The 21,357-nt window shown below is 39.3% G+C and overlaps 1 protein-coding gene across 1 annotated transcript in view; it reads right to left on the minus strand.

Moving 5' to 3' along the window:
• LOC104363178 (dipeptidyl peptidase 4) overlaps positions 1–21,096 on the minus strand; it is a 41,429-nt gene extending 20,333 nt beyond the window's left edge. Inside the window, exons 1-12 of the mRNA XM_042784333.1 lie at positions 20,921–21,096; positions 20,754–20,838; positions 12,596–12,694; positions 11,936–12,030; positions 11,742–11,816; positions 9,730–9,782; positions 9,556–9,628; positions 8,284–8,404; positions 7,690–7,850; positions 5,661–5,764; positions 2,040–2,175; positions 1,849–1,893 (exon numbers count right to left, since the gene is read on the minus strand). Of these exons, the coding sequence (XP_042640267.1) occupies positions 1,849–1,893; positions 2,040–2,175; positions 5,661–5,764; positions 7,690–7,850; positions 8,284–8,404; positions 9,556–9,628; positions 9,730–9,782; positions 11,742–11,816; positions 11,936–12,030; positions 12,596–12,694; positions 20,754–20,838; positions 20,921–20,926 (1,053 nt within the window). The 5' untranslated portion in view covers positions 20,927–21,096. The remainder of the gene's footprint in view (positions 1–1,848; positions 1,894–2,039; positions 2,176–5,660; positions 5,765–7,689; positions 7,851–8,283; positions 8,405–9,555; positions 9,629–9,729; positions 9,783–11,741; positions 11,817–11,935; positions 12,031–12,595; positions 12,695–20,753; positions 20,839–20,920) is intronic.
• Between the last annotated feature and the right edge of the window lie 261 nt (positions 21,097–21,357).

The raw sequence follows: 21,357 nt of genomic DNA on the forward strand, positions 1-21,357 counted from the left end.
AAAGATGGAGTGACTCGCCTCTGGTCACTCAGTAAGCACTGACAGAACTTGAGTCTTCCTAACCCATGCGCTCCAGATAATCTCTCCTTTCCTAGCAATATTTTTGCAAAAAATAACCTGGCAAATATTTTGCTAGCTTCTCCCTTATCGCAGTCTTGCTTTTTTAAAGTGTGACTTTCCTTCAACTCAACTGGCAAGCTCTAACTTAGCTCATGACCTGGAAGCCTTACGCGGTAACACAGGCTGTTCTGAGCATTCTTAGATTAAGTATAGTTTAATATCTTTTTGTTGAAAAAAAGAAAACAACACTATAGATATGTATAAAGAGAAAACTAGATGTCTATATTCTACACACATACATTATTTACTGAAGTTTGTATATACACTTACATGAATTGTATATACATTTATATGTGTATACATACATCTCTCATATATATACATATAAATATTCCATATCAGTTAAATGTCATTTTATCATCCCTAAGTAGATAAGAGTAAAAGAAATGAATAAATATACCTTTCCTACCCCTTCTTCAATCCTCCCTACTTTTCACTCCCTTCTCAAATCCAAAAATCATATAGTGAGATTATCTTTCTCTTCCAACAGCTCCTAAGATGTGGGTTGTCTCTTTAAAAGAAACAAAAAACCAACAACCTAGTTTAATGGCACAGACTTGCATTTTGCCCTCTCATTTTGCACAACTGTTTACAAAGTCTGCAGCTTGATCATCACATTGTCTAATTGTGAAGCCTTTGCTGCAGAGAAGCAAAATGTGTCAGCGTTAAGGCCTTCCTTTCCATATCAAATTTGACAGCAGGTGGGTTGATCTCTCATCTTCATACTGCGGATGATTTCATCCCTGCTGTTGCCTCCCTCTTTGCATTTCTTTAAACTTTCATTTTTGACTTCAAAAGTGAATTAGTGACTAAAGCATAATCAGTGTGTGGAAAATGCGGGAGTGGAAAGTGTACTCTCTGTTCTCATCAAAAACTCTGAAACTCATTTCTCCCTCCAAGTCTGAACTTTTGCATCTCTGCTTCACTTCCCCCAGATCTTCTGTGTAGTTCATTAGGTGCCTACTCTCTACCATGTACAAAAGGACTGAGAGGCAGCTTGGAAAGCATCATCCAGACAGTAGCAATTGGTTTGGCAGAAGCATATAAAAATTTTAATCTGGTCAGTTATATGTATCTTGTCCCCAGTTCTCTTCAACGGATATTTTGGCTAGTGGAAAAATAAATTAATAAAAAAGCCCAAGGAGAACATGGAATAGTTTGTTGCAACCTGAAACGCTAAAAATTACTTTTGTCCTCTATGCCTTTCCTCCAATACAATTCAAAGGTTATAGGATAAGCTTCTTAATACATTTTATCCCCTAGATCATTCTAGAGGTGGCAGGATGACTGGAGAGCAGCCAAACCAGCATAGCTGACAACTCTCCCAGAACAAAGGGAATTCTGAATCCTGGCTCCTGAACATCCCTACCTACTGCAACCAAAGCAGTAGGTCAGAATTAGAAAGGAGTCTGGAAGAAGCAGTCTGCTTTTTGGCAAGCTGAACATGATGCACAGGTCATGGAGGACACAGTTACAGCTCCAGCCCACACTGCACTGTCAGCCCAGCCTGGGAGTTCAGAACCCCATGCCCATAAAAGCTTGAAGCCGGGCGCGGGGTGGCATAGCAGCTCCATTTGAGACCATTTTTTCCTATACATGTAAAATGCAACAAGTGAATGGATCAGACCTGCACACAAGAGGCACTTCAACCAGCAAGAGGCTCATATGAAATTTTCTTAATTATCAGTGTTATTTATCATGTAGCACTTTTAGAAATTGAACACTCACTCTGCCAATCCAGCCAGTTGTACTTTCTTCCGTACGTTGTTTTTCCTAAGAAAGAAAAAACAAACAATCCCACAACAATTATGTTTATTTTACATCAGGCTATGTTTCTACAAAGATAAATGTACAGAGATACTCTACTCCTTTCTGGTTTTATTTATGAAGCATTGACTCTCCCACCTCATTTTTCTTACCTGTGGACATGTCCAAATTCCAGTAGCACTTTCGAAGTCACAGACTGTGAGGACTGAAAAATTCTGAATTCTTCTTAGCCACTGCAGACAGATCCTTTCATCCGTCACCCACGTTACAACACTCAAATAATGATCCCTGAAAACAGCAATAGCATTAGATATTTAGAATCCTCGCTGTAATAGCACACTATACAGTAGTATTCAGCAGTTCACTGAATGAGACTCATCTGGCTATTTTCATTTCAAACTACTCTTCAACGATAAACAATGATGCAAACCTAATTGAGCCATTCCTTTGTCAATTGCTTTTGCTGCTAGTGGATGCCTTGGTTATCTTCATTCATATAATAAAGAATTACATGGTTTGTATATGCCCGTTTCCAGAAAGACAGCAATTAAATTCTAACAGCTAGATCACTATCCTCTAATGCATAAAATAATAGCTACTCCAGACTGCTCATAAGTCTTGTACTGTGTGCATCTAGAGGAAATTCTTCTGAATATTAAGTTGTATGGGCCTTAGATTTTAGCTGCATGAAGTTGGTTGCTTGTAAGCACTTTCTGAGTGATACATATCTTTGTTCAATTTAATACTTATTTCCATTAGTTAGAGTGGAGAGAAAGATCATACCAAGAACAGATATTACTACTTGATGTTTTACTTTCATCTTTAGAATACCAGCTAGCTGACATGAAGAATTGAAGTATCTGAACAAAATATTACTTTAATGAATATTCCTGTGTATTAATTTTAAAAAGGCACCCCATAAAATATAATGGTTTTGTTTACCATTATGGTCTGTTAAATGTACTCGTCTTTTCTTATTTTAGATCGCTCCTATCTTCTAGAAGCCTTATGAACTAAAATAAAACAAACCTCCCCTCCAAGGCAAGTATACATTTTTAACCGGAATTTGCACATTTGACTTAGTTCCAAGTTCATGTTCCCTTTTTCCCCAAAGTTAGTTAACAAAAATGTGTGGGAAGTTTTGTGATGAGAGTAAGTATCTTCGTGATCATTGCAGGGGGGTGTGGGGGGAGGAAGAAAAAAGAAAAAGAAAACACTACAATTAGCGTGCATGGATTAAAAATACATGCCAACTGGTTACCGACCACTTTCAGGTTTATTTCTAGATTGCAGTTTAGAAATCATGAAAAAGGTCCATATTTGCATTTATATTTGACTGGAAAGTTGGTAGGTCATTTAATTGCTACTGTCACTGGCTTCAAGCAGTATATTTTAGACCAATAATATTACAAAAGCACTCTGCAGGAGCTTGTTTGTGGGAAAAAAAAAAAAAAAGGGGCAAACTGCCATTCTTCATGTACCTTTAATAGTGGTTTCCCTTGTTTTGTAAAAGGGGAATTAGCTCCACAGCTTCTGTTCCTTCAAAACTAGAGAAGTTAACTATACTGGAGACTATAAATCATCTATCAGACATGATGGGCAGTACAAGAAAAAAACAACAAAAAAATATTATTATGCTATTATTATAATAAATATTTTAAGGTTATTATAGAGACTAGGAATGTACCTCTTGTTTTTAACAACACATAAAATATGAACTAAGCTGCAATTAAGTACAGAGTACACTAGTTTTGCATTGCCCTTCCTCATTTGCTGCTGAAAAGGGATATTCCTGCAATTACTGTCTGGAGCACTCTAGTCTGAAGACGACTTATTTTTAGGACAGATCACTTCAGACAAGAAGCATCCATTGCCTTCATCCTCCTCTTAGACGACAGGAGCTCCTCATGATGCTAAAAGTGGTTGAATGCTGTACAGATTTCCTGCTGGTCATTCATGCATAAAGTGTCAGGTTTCCTCTACCATCTTATGTGGCAAAGCACAGCCATTCCAGATTTTGGCAGCTTTCCTTGACAAGTAATAAAACTTTCCCTCTGAAACAGAAGTTCCCTGTGCCCCCTTCAAATGTGGGGATACAACTGTTGTGCGTACAAGCAGCTCTGGTTAGTGCTGCAACAGGCAACCATTTGCAGGGGCACTGCCCCTTGACATCGCCAACCAGGCAGGTGGGGTGAGGTATGCCACCAATTCAAATTTACTCAAAATTATGTTCCAAAGAAGTAAAAATAGAATTTTCCACACAAAAATTAACTTTTCATGTCATACAGCAGTATAAATGCATATATTGTGCAAATACGCTTTACTTTGTCCTTCCAGGAGCAAAACTACCCGACAACACCACTGCTTATAACTGGCCCTTTCCCACCCATGTATGATTGCTCTTGCAAAATTCCCCAAGGCTTGTTCTGGCCACCTCAGTGTTTGCAGGATGCACATGCTGAGGCTTAACCATTATTTGGATCAGACACTGGGAGAAAGGGTAAGTTTCCATCTTTGCATTCATCATTCAAGACTTGATTTATCTTTGTATTAATCTTAATTTAGAGTTTTACATTCATTTAAAAATGGATTAACTTTGTATAACTCAGGCCTGTGTTAGCCAGATGGGTACAAGGCTGGAAGGCAGATCACAACTATTCTCTCCAGGTCACACAGCAGCATTGTTCAGCTTTCATTTGGTGCTAACAAAAGGTAAAACATAACTCTAAAACAGCAGAAATCTTAACCAGAACTGGCCAAAACATGAAGGGTTTCTAATTCTGAGGCACTGAAATCCTGGAGAAAAACAGTGCACAACAGAAATATAACATCTAGCTATCACAGTGTTACTGCAGAGAAAGCATAAAGGACAAGGTATTCATAAAAACTTGCTTATCTGGGTTAACACAGAGATGTCTGTTACATTGTGGCAAGGACTGAAACAGAATAGCACCGATATTCCAGCTATAGCTTTTTGGCCACCACATACAAAATGCTGGGTTTATGCACCAGCTAACAGACCTCTTTTGTTTTTTTTCTGAAGTTTATCAGTATAACCTGCGCTTCCATACCCATCATGTTTGTTAAGTGCAAACCTCTGAAAAATTTCCACAATAGTGTTAAAAAGAAAAAACAAAACCCAAGATCTGGGATACCAAATTCTGTGTGCATGCATTTCAAATCAATTTAGCTGCTCTTTACAAAATACATTTATATCATGTTGTGCATTTCCAGTGGCATTTTGAGAAATACAATTTTCCATTTACTGTGAGAGGTGCTGGTTTTCACCACGTTTCTAAAGAAAACAAACATTTTAAGTATAAATCTGAAGACAACCACGATACCTTGCCTTAGCAAGGAGTCTGCTTCCAATGAAATCAAATCTTCACTTACCATTAAGGTTTTGTTTTGTGTGTGTTTTTTTTTTTTTTTTTCCCCAGTGAATTGGAATACATATATTATAATTTGATTATACCAAAACTTGCTCATATTAAAGTTGTACTGTGAAATGACTTCACCATAGTTAGACTCCACTGAATGTGATGAGCCAAGAACTTGTCACATTCTGAATATAACATACATGGAATATGCCATCTATATATAATCACTAGGAGGATAATCTCTGTGCAGATTTTCTCTGGTAAATCTTGTTGCTACCAGAGCCACATGACTGTAAAAAACTGCCATATACACGGAATATAGGGTGGTCACAGATAAAAGCTCCTCCTCCTCCACCAAAAGAAACAAGAAAACATTTAACCAAAATTTCTTACCTTGATTTTATTTCTGCAGGTGGAGAAATTTCAGCAGAGCTGAAACCAGGAAGTGATTTGGTATCCACAATAAAGAACTGCACAGTTGGATTTTTAGTTCCTGCCTAAAAATAAAATTTTTCATTGTACTTTTGAAGACAGAATATTCTTGGTGAAATAAGTGTTTGAAACCACAGACGAAGAAATTACTACAGACAGTCAGGTAGAACCAGCCAACTTCAAACATGTGAAAAGACAAGTTCCTAAATGCAGTTCTTAAGATCGATACATAAATTATCCTTTGTATTTTTTTTTTTATATGAAAGCGTTAGTTATGTGTTTCTAGATAAGAAAGACTACTACGTTTAGAAACATTTGTAACTACATAGGGCTTGCTGTACCGAAAGCAGTATTTGACCATATCTCATCCCACATGCCACACACAGTGCCTAACAGTGAATCAGATTCATTGCTAACAGACAGAAAAGTGCTCCTTCATGAAAACTGATACCTTACATTAAGTGATCATATAACAGCTGTATACCACAATCAAAGCTGTGACTGTAGCATGTACCCCACTATTTTTAATGTAGTCCTACTGACGGCAATATAACTGTATCAGTAAGGGCTTCTCTAGATGTTAACTAGTCAAGTCCTCGTTGTAATGGCTAGGTAGCCATAGCTGACTCACCTCCAGAAGTTAGCAATATTCCAAACAAAAGTGGTTTGTAACAAACGGTGCAATTTAAATTGGCAGTTCATTCCTCACCTACGTTCCTTCACAGGTGCCAGGCTCAGGGCAGATCACCCACAGGTGTCAGGAAGCATCAGTGACAGACCCTGCTCTAGGGGAGGCTCCGAGGGGACAGGCAAAGGGCATGTGCCCCTGAAGCCTTGGGAAGGGTAGGGAGTGACTGACCACAGCTGCTGCACAGGAAGCTGAAATTGGCACAAAGAGGACCAGAGGGCAGGTTTTACACCAGACAAACAGCTGTAGCAGTTGAGCAATCAGTTGGCATATCAGCTGTTCTGCCCCAGTTAATCAAAAGAGTGAATATATCTTCCTGAGCTAGCCAGACCAGCATGGGGAGGATATATAGGTGCCTCAGCCCAACAGAGAGTATAGAAAACAAACAATGCATAAAAAGAACTGAAGAAAGTGATGGGCTTGAGATGGTTTCAACCCCCCATCTATTCCTTTCTGGCAATGGAGATACTCAGCATGGTGGCGGTGAGCATACTATGGAGACCAGCAATGAGAACCACATTTGTACTGCAATTCATCAGTATAGTGCAATTGTTGTCCTACAGGTCTATTTTCTACTTGTATTGTGTCTTAAGTGCATTGCTGCATCGCTCTGCTAAATCAAAATCCCATGTAATGTCAAATAACTTCACACAGATCAATCTTGTATTAAGCATGAAACCCTCCATGTGTGGAGTATCTGAAAAAACCTGTTTAGAGCATATTGGACTCTGACTCTCACACCATTTAGTCCAGTGCCAACTGTGCCGTGAGCAGTGGAAACAGAGTCATGTGGAGAGGAAGGGGGAGGAGAAGAAGCTGCATGTACTAAAGGCTTCACTCTCACAGCTAAAACTGGAAGAGGTTTAGGTGTGGGCAAAGAAGCTCCATCAGCAGGTTCCTCCCCTTCATTCCAATATAGGAAGCATCCAACAAGTGGAAATGCTACATTAGTTGAAGAAGATTCCATTATCAATACCATGCACAACTGTAACACAATGTACGTATGCCAAACGCTTTGTACCAACTTCAATTCCCTAAGAGCTTTTTTATCTCAACTGGCTACCTTAAAAATTTCTGGTGAAACAACAAAACCTTAAATCATACTTTTTCTTTTTCCTTTTAGCTTTCCCCTGGAGATAATAAAATACTTTAACATTGCCAGATGCTGTTGACTTCAGAAAGAGTAATCACAGCAAGCTGTTGAGGAGAGACAGACAATATTTTCATTACCAGAAACTGATTAAACGAGACTATTCTCTTAATGAAACTGCAGAACAACCATGTTTGTTAAATAACACAGACCTTGGGATATGGGATTCTAATGGTCTTTGGGTACTGCAAGGTGTCCTCAGAATAAAAGGAATACTCTATAACAGGAACTTCTGTATCATTAAATGCTGCATATGCCACAAAATTGCCATTTGGAGACCACCACAGAGCAGAATGTGTGCCAAACATTTCCTCTGAAAGAGATGCAAATGTGTTTAAGTTATAATTGATAAATTGGCTCTTCTATCCTAGGTACTGTTCTTATTAGCTCTTAATAGGATTTTTTTTTTTTTTCAAATTGAAGTTCAGATACCCAATTGCAGACTGTTTGCTGGCATTCTGAAATGAGACATTAGACCAATGCTTATAATCTATCATATTAACCTAAATCACAGATTAGGATTTCCAGTGATGTGCTGCAAGTTAGACCAACTCATTTATGTTCTTAGATCCTCACAGTAGCCAGGCATTAAGCTTGAGTAAGGATGTATGCTTCTGTTAAAATACAGACTTAAATTACTTTGAACTTTTCAATTATAAGAAATGAGATAACAGTTATAATAAAATAATTATAATACAACAAAGTTTTTACATCATAGTGCAAAGTAAAATATGCTTGACAGTTACCTTCATAAACCCAATCTGGTATTCCGTTGAAAATTTTATTTTCTTCTCCATTTTTAGTGATTTGCACAGGTTCTGTTGTTGGTGAAGTTTTTATATAAACATTATTATTCCAGACATATGCCTGGAAAACATCATTGTGATAACAATTCCCGTTAGAGTAAATCCTACTCCCTTCTTTTGCCTCATCTACTGTGAAATCTACTTGTACATCACATGACAAAAATTGCCTTTGAAAGTTGCATTTCACCAAACATCATTGATACTTAAACTTGAATTACTAATACAAATCATGTGTAGCAACTTAAATTCAGCCCTAGATCTGAACTTGAAAAAAACATTCAACTATGGTAAATGACATAATTACTGTTTCAAGTTTTGAAAACCTTGCTATTAATTTTCTGCTGAGATACAAGCTTACTTTCCTTCATTAGGAGTTGTTTTTCACTAATTTATCTTTCAAAGAAAACTATCAGTACTTTAATAAAACATCGATGGGGGTGTCAGCATTGCCATAGATCTGCAAAGATGGTGCATTTCTTCAGCAGTGCTCAGAACCCCTCTAGTTTTTGCCACCTGCCTGCCTCTCTAATCACCTCTGAAGAACACAGTTTTATTCCACAGTTTTGCTCTGAGATTCAGAAAGCTCTTTTCAACATTCTTTGCTTCTGTAGTTGGGCTCTATAATCCTTATAACTACAAGCAATAAGAATAAATAAACACCAGATTCCCCTGTGGTAGCTCTTTAGTCAGATCCACACATGGAATGCACAAGCCTTGCAAACACAGTGGCTGTCACCATTGCCATGGATTGGGGAGGAAAGGAGGAGGAAAAGGACAGTGGGAAAGAATACAAGACGGATTTTGATCCTCTGATCCCCGTTACATGCATTCACCAATTAAAACTTCATTGATTATGGTGTAATTAGGAGATAAAAATCACAGTGATGAGTAGACAGTTGTAATGCTGCTGCCTTTGAAAGGGATGAGCTACTGTCTGCAACTGTAAAAACATGAAGTTCCTGCGCATTTGTGCATTTCATGACTACTGGGGCCACTACTACTTCAGGAATGCATTTTCTTTAAAGAACAAAACAAAACACACAGAGGGATTTTGGAGTCTTTCCAGCAACAGTAGTCCATTTGGAAACTAGTTCAGCTACTTTATCTAGCAGTAGGAAAGTCCCCAAACCTCAAGGGTACAGACAATGCAAGCTTCCACGTCACATATACAAAAAATGACTGTTTATATAAGTTTCACTTATCTTTACTAACCAGTTTGTGACCAACAGGTGACCAGGATATATATTGTGTATCATTATGTAGCAGTCTGCCATCTAAGATAGAACTGGAAAAACAAAACCAAAATGTAGCTAAGAGAAATTAGTGAAATGTCATTTAAATGCAAACCAATGTTAAAACTATGTCTTGTGGGCAAAAATTACCAACCTGCTATTGAAATCATAGATGTGATATGAAGCTGTATAGGAATGCCTCCACAACTGCAAAAGAATTATTTTAATATTAAGAAAATAAATATCACCAGGATTCACATCTCTTACAGTTTGAGTTACCTCTGAGACTCTCCTCACGCTTTTGCTTAAGACGGAACACAATGAATGTACAACGGTAACAAATCTCTGCAAAGATTAAGAAAAGACTAACAAATTGCCACTGCTCTGGAGTCATCACTTAAATACCATGACAGAGGCCACCGACTGACTAAGGACAGAGACACAGAGGCCAGAGAAACTGCAGATTTTCAGAAATCCTTGTAACTACGTGGCAGACTATCATAGCAATGCACAGTTAATCCTCCGCCTTCTGCCTTACTGGCGCATTTGCTGTTTTCTGTCTCATTTTTCATGCTGTATTATTTAACTTGGCATTTTATGGTTTAGTAGTCCTCATGAGTCCCAGCAGTATTTCTGTAGCAGTTCCTCTAGTTCCAGGGTGACCTATTCCCATTCATATTGTCACAGAAATAAACCCCTTCTCTCAGAAACCTGCCTCTTGAAGTCTGTATCATTCTGTGGGCACTTATAGAGAGAAAGATGATGTTGATAATGCAGACACATTTAAATGTGCTCACTACATGGGGCTGAAGAGGTTTAATTTAGTCCACGGTGTTGACACATTACAATAATGCTATCTTCTATGACGGTTGTTGAAGATTTGTATGAAGAGATAAAACAATAATTTAGTACTACACAACCAGATGGCTATTACATAAGAAGTGTCTACATCCTCACGATTCATTTTCTTACTCTGTTTTCTTGCAATAAAGATTAATAATAACATAACTTTCAATCACTATTATATAAAGGTTAAAAGATCTTGCTTCAGCATTAAAATAAAACTCTTATGACTGCAACAAATTAAATACTATAGAGCAATAAATTACAAGTAGAGGGGACATCGAGGGTGGCTGGAAAAATACAAGGCATTTTGTGGCCACTAATGATGCAGTGCAAAGTCAAACACATCTGAACAATTCAGAAAGACAAAGACTAACTGGCTTAGTAGTACCTAGTAAGGAAGCTAAAACTGGAAAAAAGTGATGACTGAGTCTATGGATTGTGGCTGGCACAGTGCGAGAGGCACCCTTGGACTGCAAAGCCAGAACATGTAGACAGAGCTCAGTGACACAGTGTTTGAGTATTTGTACACCGCACAAGCCAGCACTGAGCCTTCTACAAACAAAACAGACAGCTCTTTCGAAAAAAAAAAAAAAAAAAAAAAAGGAAACAGCAACAAAGCAAAGTTGCTGGCTTCTCAGTGCACACATTGCAGGATAAATTATCACCTCCATTAGGCTTCTGTAACTGTCCCCAGTGGCACAGAGAGCCAGGTTTTCATGCCACCTGGCATAAATGTAGGTTGACCTTTGTTGCATGGTTCAGCACCAAGCCAGGATGAGGCATTATGCTGGAGGTTTTTCATACGCTTGGTAACAGTAGGGAACAAGGACACCCAAGCCCACTCCAAAGAAGCGGACAGCCTTCTCTTGTAAGCACATGCTGCTTTTCATTCGTCTCAGTTTGAAATTCTTATGTCCTAACACCACAGTGTAACAACCACATATATATACAGCATATATGTACGAGCATATGTATACAGGCGTATCTACTCAGCATATCTACCACGTGTCCTGAGCAACACAGCTCCTTGGACAGTCATGCCTATCTACTCTTCTAGCTTGTCTTCCCAGATGAACCATCCAGCCTCACTCTCCCTGTGATATCTCTCCAACTATTTTTTAATCCAGCTTCTTTTCTCAGGCAGTCTTATCTCTTCTGCCAAGCTCACAGACAATACCAGTCTCTCTTCTCCTCCTGACTGCTCAACTTCACTGATCCCCTGCAGACATCCATCTCATTCATCCATCCTCCTGCATTTCCCTCTCAGTTGCTCCCAAACCTTTATTTCCCAGTTTCGTCCTTGGAGAAGTGCACCTGTACCTTTGTATAGCTGTACTGCAGAAGAGCAAACTTTTGGTCAGGAGACAATATAACTGTAGTTGCCTTGTATTTATCCTGTCAACAAAGGGCAAAAGGAACACATTAAGCACTGATTCCAAATAAATGCACAGAACAAAATATTAAATTTACTATCTTTTCCAAGATCTGCAGATATTATATATAAGTCAACATACTAATGTTGTATTCGCAAGGATTACTGAGGATGCTCCAGTGTCAGCATTGATACGTAGGATGTCCCCATCAGCTGTTTTGTGAAGATACTGATTTCCTAGAAGAACAAGAGAGCCGTTGATAAACAATAAGTAAAATCCTCATCAGTTACTTCTCTTTTCCCCTTATGTTTTAAGAAGGAAATAAAATTTTAAAACCTGGTCAATGCTGTGTTTTCCACTTCTATAATGAAAGGATCCTTATAGCACAAGAACATGGACAAAATCTAGTACTGGGGCTCACAGACTCTGCCTTCTGGCACCTCTTTCCCTTGGGGCACTAGACTTATTTAAAAGGAAAAGTGTCCTGTATCCTCCTGTTCCCTGATAGCCTCACGCACAGGAAGCTGACACAGTTTAGAGGATGACATGATTCTACAAAAAAGCATAGAATCAAGTATGCTCTTTTAGCAGTAGGAGAATATTACTTGCCATGAATGAGAATGTGTATCGAAAGGGAAAAAAAATAAAATCACTACACTGAGCTATGCACCTTTCTATAATGGCACTATTAAATAATTTAATTTTTCTTCAGGGTACAGTAGTCACCTCAGCATGAAGATATGTGTTTACTGAAGATAATACATTTTCTTGACATTCATCTTGTAAGTAGAAATTAATTACCTGAAATCCACTGCAAATTATGTGTTTTGTACTTATAGTCATTGTTCAAGTAATTCTGTAGAGTATATGTTCTTCGTGAATCAGGCTCGGAGGTACTTTCTGAAAGAAAGAGACAGAAGAGAGATTTTGATGTTACTTCAAACAGCTCTGCCACAATTTCTTGACCCGACTACTAAAATAAGTGGATTTTTATTGCTGATTATTGATGCGTTTTAGCTAACCATCACTAAAGTACTAGCAGCGAGCAGGCACCAAAGCTTTACTGCAAGGTAAATTCAGCAAGCATATAATAAAGGAGTATTGGTGAGTTCACTCAACAAGCTCACGTAAAAATTACAGATGCCTTTTCTCTGCTGTTATTTTACTTCAAGGTACACAAGAGCTGTTACCTTTTGAGTAAATGAAAAAACCTTTCTGACAGTAACAAAAATAAAGAGAAGACCTCTGGCCCTCTTATCTCAGGAAACACATACTTGTACTCCTCTAAAATTGAAGTGATCTTAGTGCCTTTCCCCACTATGCTCACTCTGGGAACCTTGCTGTAGAGCCCTGACTGCTCATATTTGCATCAGGCATCAGTTGTACAGTGGAACATGCAAAGCAGAGATGTACATGCTCATGTTTGAGAGTGGTGGGCAAGGTTGTCCAGATGAATGCAATGTAGCATCCATGTGATCAGATGTACAGACCTTAAAAGATACCTTAAAGCAGCTGCTGTACTTCATCACACATTCTGTAATACTGCTGTTCCTGTTCATGAACACTTCAATTGTGAATCATCTGCTTATCATTAAACTCAAATTTCAGAAATGTCTCAAAAAGAATCTGAGAAGCAGTAAAATTTTCAGGGAAGGTCTAATTTAAGAAGATAATTAAATTCCAAACACTGATAAGCTTATGATGAAATAAATGATTAAATATTTATCCCTCCCTTGATGTGATTTTCACCAAGGTATCTTAATATCTACTGCAACATTACTATTTTGACTGTAAAATTAAAGCTAAGTAACTGGGTTACTATGAAAAGACTAAGTGAAACTTTGAACCCAGTTAAGCTACTGAGTTTGGTCATCTGCTCCAGCACACTGCAGTCAACTTCTATAAAAAACATTTATTTCTTTCTGGCTGCAGTGCACAAGCTACTCTTTACAAAAACTGAAAGGTTCAAATATTAATAAGAAAAAAACATCATTGTGTGAGTATTTGTAATATTTTTCGTCTGAAAACAAAACCTACAACTTTTAAATTCAGGTATGCAATTCTCTCCCTGCTTCCCCCCTTGCCTTTTTTTTTTTTTTTAAAAAAAAAAAAACAACCCTGAAACCTAAAAACTACCATCATACAAATCTACACAGTTCAGAAGGGAAACAATTTTTATTTCAACTGGTTAAACCATTCTTTTTATGTTACTACCAATACAAATCAAAAGACCTAGGATAAAAACAATTGCTAATAGTATAGACACGGTGACTGATCAACCAAGGTAATAGCCTATCCCTGTCAATTCTGAGTGTCCCAGTCTTTTGGATAATTTTAAACAGATCGCCTCTTCTTTCATTATGTTGAAGAAGAGAGTGTAAAGCCATTAGGGACATACATACAGCAAAGCACCTCACAATTTTTGCAGGTTATCTTTCTGCAGGTGAAATACATGTGACGCCTGGAAAAACACAGCAGGAAGGTATTTATATTAGCTATTACAGTTTTACTCTTATTTCCAAACAATAAGCACATTGTATATATACAGCACAGACTGCACAGCCACTGCTACAATAAAAGTCAAGAGCCATAAAAAACAATTAATTTAGACTAAGATGCTCAGCAAAGGTTAAAAAAATTTCTTGCTCAATTTAATCTGAAATTTGACTGTTCTAAAAAATTACTAGTCTACATTTCTTGTTCATGAAGTTTCCTGTGAGAATATTAATTTTTCAGGTTAATTATTCTATATTAACTGAATATTTAATTTGATGGATTATGAACAAGTGTGCATTTGATATTCATGCACTGTTGTCTAGTTGGGAATATCACTTCTCTGTTTCCTAATTGAGTAAGTGTCATTTTCAATTAGAGGGGCTTCAGAAAGCAACAAAATTCTCTCTTGGAGAAGGAGGAGCAATTTAAGACAGGTGGCTGATAAACAGGTTTAGGGATTTTTCCAAACTGATGAATGTTTTTCCCCCTGGTGACATACATATTTTGCTGAGGTCTCATTACTAAAAATCAGGCCACTATTAAGATTTGTTGGCTGTGTATAAAATTAAAATTTCATTTTCTGTCAACACCTTCCACATAGTAACTGAATATGAAAACATACGCCAAGCTGTAAGGGTATAGTCATAAAAGTTCTAGTTGAAGTATTTTCTTAATTTGAGAGATAGGGCACTACTATTATATTCTTACTTATCCACATTATGCCACCAACCACAGATACTCAATATACATTGAATTCTGCATTTTGGTTCTTCTTGTTCAGATTCCAGTTGAAAAAAAGTGTCAAGCAGGTTTATTTTGACAAAATAAAGTAGTTGTTGACATTCAAGAGCATTTTATTGGCTTTGAAGATTGGATACAGGTCAATGTATGTTCATATTTTAGCAAAACAGCTTCTTTCACTCTTAGGTTCCTCAGAGAGGCTGTGAAGGCTGAATTTTTTTGCTATTTTTCCTTTTTGACTATTCCAGATACAGCCTTGTTTTTCTAAATTTCAAATCACTAGCTCCTCATCTCCACCCTGTTCTCACCCTCAGCAGCACATACATATTTCCACTGTCATAATGATATACTGGAAATATTTACATCATAATACCCCTGTTACAACAGCAGAAACTTAAGTCCTTCTAGAAGAAGGCTCTTAACCTTTTATGTAAGTAGTACTCATATGAAGTTGATAAACAGCTCTGGTTTAATTTTGTATTTTTTTTTTTTTAATATGTCACCCTTCCTCAAGAGAAAAATTGACTCGATTTCTGTAGGTGTAAGGTGTAAACAAGAAGTTATCTATTGTGTAATGTTTATGGTATGACACATCACCATACCAAAACCTAAAGTTGTTGACAAATTACTTTTGGTATATGTATTGTTTATTCCCCAGTGTCAAGGCACATTTTACTAATCTCCGTATGTAATAAAAAAAGAGCAAGAAATTATGTAACCAACATAAAAGAGATGGAAAACTATAAAACCAGTAATAATGGAAGCTTTACTGCATATTCACCACTACCAAGAGAGACTGACAGAACCACAACAAGGGAAAGACAAGTACAGGCACGATTCTCATCAATAATGAGAAAAAAAGGGACAGAGAGACGATAAAAATCAGAAAAGGTGAATGAGCATTACCATTTTTAAGTGACAGCAGAACAAGAGCAAGAATGATCTGCAATCTAGGAATGTAATTTAGGAGCAGCATGAGACACAAGAAGGGAAACCTGACTGATTCAGTAGTTAGTCAGAAAAGTAAGTGACATTTCAGGCTATTTTTTCCAAACCTTCCTTCTTCCCTGTTTCTCTTCCAATGCGTGTAAAAAAGCACTCAAAAACCTTCCCCCCCCTACACTCAAGCCCCCAGTTGCTGCCTGAGATACATGACAATTAAGAGCACAGAAATGAATTTCCAGCAAAGAAGAACGTAAAAACTACTCTACTGGCTCATGCCAAAGGTTCACTTAACCCAGAACCATATCTGATACTGGACATCCAGGAGAGACCATAACCAACAGGTGAGCACCGTGACACCTCCCCGGGAAGTTCACCCAGTGTCACTCTGCAGAGACTTCCCCAGAGGGAGGTAATCATTAACTTTGTAATCAATAGCTCTGTAGTCCCTTGCAAATTTGCCCCATCTCATGCAAAGCAATGAAACAAAAATAGCAGAAGTGTTCTACAGATATCAATCCACTGGTGGTAAATTTTTTTTAAATTACATTACTCAACATTTGAATTAAGGTAGATAACTGAGTTAAATGGCAGTTACAGAAGTCAAGGACATATATCAGGAAAACTTTTCCATTCTCTACCTTTTCTTTCACTAGCTAGAAAAGTAATATAACCGCATGTAACATGAAGACTACAAGGATCCTGTAATACAGAGCAAGGTGCATAAATATATGGAGGAAAGAGAATGGTTAGAACAGTCAGATTCAAGCCAAAAGACTGTTTGGTCAGACAAGTCTACAGCATACTCACAACAAGGCAATTAACGTGCTGTATCTACCATTCAACTTTGTAGAGAATTTCAGCCATGATTTTGATTAAAGTCCTTTGAAGCTCAGTTACTGGAATTAACTACTGCAAATGATTTATATAACAGTTCTCTAAAAAAAACCCACACAGAGTTGAAGATTCTTATCTAAACTTTAATTTTTGAATCTAGATTCAAAGAGATACTACTTCAAAGATCAATTTCTGATCAACAGATTTAAATTCCCTTACAGATTTTCTAGCTTTCTCTCTTTAAACACCCAGAAAGCTAATGCCTTTCAGAAACTGGAATACTACAAGACCCCTTATTCCCAAGAAAACTGTGACAGATCACAGCTGACAGATTCATTCATCTTGTGGCACAGGTCTTCAAATACGAGGGCTGTATAACAGCTAGAAGCCTCTCTGTATTTTAAACATACTGTTTGGTTGCAAGCAGGATGTTGACATTGGCAATAGATACTCCTCCACACCACCCAGTCGCAAAATTGCTTAGTTCAGGACAGAATGCAGATAGGATAAAGAGGACTGTAGATATGACCATCCCCAACAGAACAGTGATGAGACCTATTTGGGCACTTTTTTTCCTTTTCAATTATACATTAACACAGCTGTGAGGAAGATCTGCAACCTCACCTCTTGATTCCTTGAAGCATGAAGCTGTCTCAGCAGTCCCAGCATTCTTCAACTTCAAATCCAGGATGACAATGTGAACTCATTGGACTTTTGCTGCTAGTAACCCTTATCTCTATTTATGGTAGCTTTCTACCAGTCACTAGTAATACCCAACACAGCAGTTAGGCATCAGACTCACAAAATACCTCAGGCACCTTAAGGTCATTAACTTCCCCAGCAACTGCTATGCTTTTCCAACTTCTTCTAGGCACATTTCTGTCAAAAGACCATAGAAGACTGCACATAGTATCATCTAACCATGACAGTGATGAGCCTTCTCATTTAGTGATTATCTCACCCCTGGAGAATTAGATTTCTGGCTGAAGGAACCTAGTTTGTGACCAGACAGTTGTATAGGACCCCCTACTATAGGGCTGTTTATGACTTGCTCATGGCAGCAGAATGATACTGGATATTGCACTCTCTTTCCTTATCTCAGCACTGGCTACTCTTCCCCTCACTCCTGGCCCTCCTGCCCAGCTGGCCGTAACAAGAACTGCTGTTAGAGAAGAGGTAAAGTTGCATGGCCACTGGATGTTTCAGTCTGCTTTTTGCATGGAAAGTTAAAGGAGAAAAAAAATGTGGGAAGCATCAGTAAATGGATAAATGAATCGTGAACAGACAGACCACAATTTTTTAGGAAATACGCATGCATAAGGGTAACCACTTGCTACTGTAATCACCTCTTGAATAGCTCCTCAAAGCATAATAATGCTTTCATCAACAGACTTCAAACACAACCCGCAAGGTTGTTCTGAGATTAAACTGTTTGATGTAAGTAGCCCCATGTGGTTATTAGATATAAAATAAGGTGGCAAAATAGGCAGTGCATTGAACAGAAAGTATAGAATTTTGTACACAGTTCTGGCTGAAGAACCTCAAGGTAAATAGTGAAGGGCTGCACCCAAAATTAGGGAACCCTTTATCAAATTTAAGTCTGCAGTATTTGGCCATGCTAAATGGCTGCCAGAGAAGAAGCAGAAGTTCCACTTGCGAGGCCTACAGTCTACCTACAGTCAAGAAACTAGAACTCCTCTGGAATGGCAAAATTTCTCAACCTTTCACAGCACTGGAGCCCATTTATTAAACTAATTATGTGCTGCAGGACTGCTAAGCTTATGAAATGAAATCACATTGAGAAGCACAGGGTCAAGAAGAGCAATAGGCCAAAGGATTTCTTACCAAATTCAGAATTATCTGTGTATATCAATAATCATAGTATTCACTCCCTGCACAATGCTGGAACCATTAGGACGAGATAAAGACTTGATTGCAATTACAATTACTTTTATCAGATCAGACTTTGATTTCACATAATCACAGTCATGTGAGCTGCTCCTCCTCCCCCCCCACCTCCCCCACCCCCCCCAAGTTTTGCCACCTTTCATTCTGTACTCAGGCCAGCACCTGTACTGTCCCAGGAGGTACCCTCAGCTGACTCATGTGTCCTGAAGTAATTCATAAAATCCATATAATCAAACTGTCAGTGATTAAGTGCTCTGTGTAATTACAAGTGCACCACCTGTACAGTGTCAGCTAAGAGAAAACATTCGTCTAGCACCCTTCAGTCAAAAATTCAAAAGCATCCTGCAGTTCCCAAACTACAGTGGTCACAGGTGTTATTCAGACATTACTGCTGCCCTGATTTGGGAAGAGACAGGAATTCACATTTTTGAATGGGAACCTCTCCATCTCCATCCTTATTTTATCTAGAGGGACCTAGTGAATCACCTGGGTGTGCTAGGTGGTTTCCCAGGCAGTAATTTGAGCCAACAGTAAAAAGACTGACACATTGCCCTACTCCTTTACAACGAAATTGATGCAAGTCAAGGCTGACAGCATGGTGATATTCTGTATGTCATCCAACTTTAAAGTAAAAACTATTTACTATATAACTCAATGACTGATTCTGAATCGCAGCCACTTCTACAGCAAAAGGATTCCTATGCTACAATTTATGAGAGAAGAAAACCCATTTGATTTTCAGTAAGACATAGCATTGGCATTAATGTAGACAAGTACCAACTATTCAGCAGAGTTCAGGCCTGCATACCAAATTCTTGCACTAGGTGTTATGCCTGCACACATGCATCTGGTAAGTTATTAAGACCCTTTCTCTTGCTCTTCCCAGCTTTTGAAATTAAGAGTATTTTCCTGTCACCTCAAAAATCTGTTTTTTTTTGAGATAAGTAGCAAAAAGCTGCCCAAAAATAACAGAGAGCCAGCATCCACAGATTCTAGTTTTAGCCCAGAAGGTATGCAATTGAGATACCTGGACTTTGAAAATCTAGCTTTTAATGACTGTGATATTAATAATGAAAAGGCTGAATTACAAAAATTTTGATGTAAATTATGCCATACGAACACTACTGACTGAATCTTTGCCTTTTTAATTGACATACAAAACTCCACCAGAACTTTCTGTGCACATAAGCAATTGATGTGTTCATTTCTGAACACACTGTCAAAATCAAAAAACACACCTTCACACTTCATGGGGTACACCTCACAAACAGAAAACCACAAAGGCCTAGTCTAGAAAACTGTTTCCTTAGAGTTTGCAGTACTGAATTCTACATATCATGACTGCTCAGATGTTAATCGTAAGAACACAATAAAATAGATTAACCTGCAGCTCTCTCCTCCCAGCTGGAAGCAATGCATTGCTTAATGAGGACTTAATGCTGTTTCACATTAACATCCAGAGCTACAAGGACAACCTGGAAAGTACAAACCGATCAGAGTCCAAGAATGCATTCAAAATCTTCTTCCACTTTTCTGACCTCTGTAACTGTGGTGTGTATATAATTTCAAGCAGTAACGTTAACAAAAGTTGTGCTGACAAAGCAAACTAGAGGGAATATAATCTTCTATTTTCCAACATCCTAGAAAATTGACTAACTGGCATTTCACTGCTGGTTCTACAGCTTTCGGCTGCAACAAGAAAGGAAAATGCTGAAACCGGTAACGCTTATAGCTAGTATGTTCTCAGCTTACACGGGAATCAAGGGACTTTTGACTTCTCCACCCCCCACCCCCCTCATCCTCCCAGGTGAGACACCTTTTAGAAGAACCACCTCTCAGCTTCCCCGGAGCTCCAGCTCTATCAACCCCCCTTCTCTAAAGCACAAACTTTCAGCAAAACTTTCCCCCCGCTTCACCGGGCGTCGTGGCTGCGGATTCCCCGAGCCCCGGCGGCCGCAGGGAGCCCCTCCGAGTCGAGCCCCGGCCCGGCCGCAGGGAGCCCCCCCTCCGACTCCCTCCCCCGCCGCGCACTTACTGCCGGTGAGCAGAGCCAGGGGCACGGCGACGACCGTGACGACGGCGGCGACCCCCAGGATCCCCAGCAGCCACTTCAGGAAGGTCTGCAACGAGAAGTCCCGTCAGGCGGCAGCCGCGGCCGCGCAGCGTCCGCCCGCGCTACCGCCCACCCACCCCCTCACCCACCTGCATGGCGCGGCGGGGCCGGCGGAGCGGCGCGGAGCGGCGCGGAACGCGGCGGGCGGGGCTGCCCGGGCCGGCGGAGCCGAGCGGAGGAAACCTGTGGCTTGGCGGCTCTGCGACCCTGGCGCTGCCCCGCGGGGGGCTCCCGGGGAGGGGTTCCCCCGGAGAGGGGTTCCCGGGGGGGCGCGGGGGAGCCGGCCGCGCCAGGCACCGCGGGGCGGTGCAGGAGCTCGGGTTTCCGGCCGGCTTTGCAGCCTCGCGGGTGGTTTTTCGGGCTGCGGTTTCTCCTTCAGTTGAAACGCTTGGAGCGCGGTGACATAGCTGTACATTAAAGAGGAGGGACCTCTGACACTGAAAGGATTTCTGTCGGAAATCAGATAACGGCCACGCAGAGGTTCCAGGAGTGAAATGCTTTCAGCCGCTAATGGCAAAGCTCCTAA

Source organism: Tyto alba, unplaced genomic scaffold (assembly GCF_018691265.1).
Source record: "Tyto alba isolate M040663 unplaced genomic scaffold, T.alba_DEE_v4.0 Super-Scaffold_7, whole genome shotgun sequence".
In the NCBI taxonomy this organism is placed as follows: Eukaryota; Metazoa; Chordata; class Aves; order Strigiformes; family Tytonidae; genus Tyto; species Tyto alba.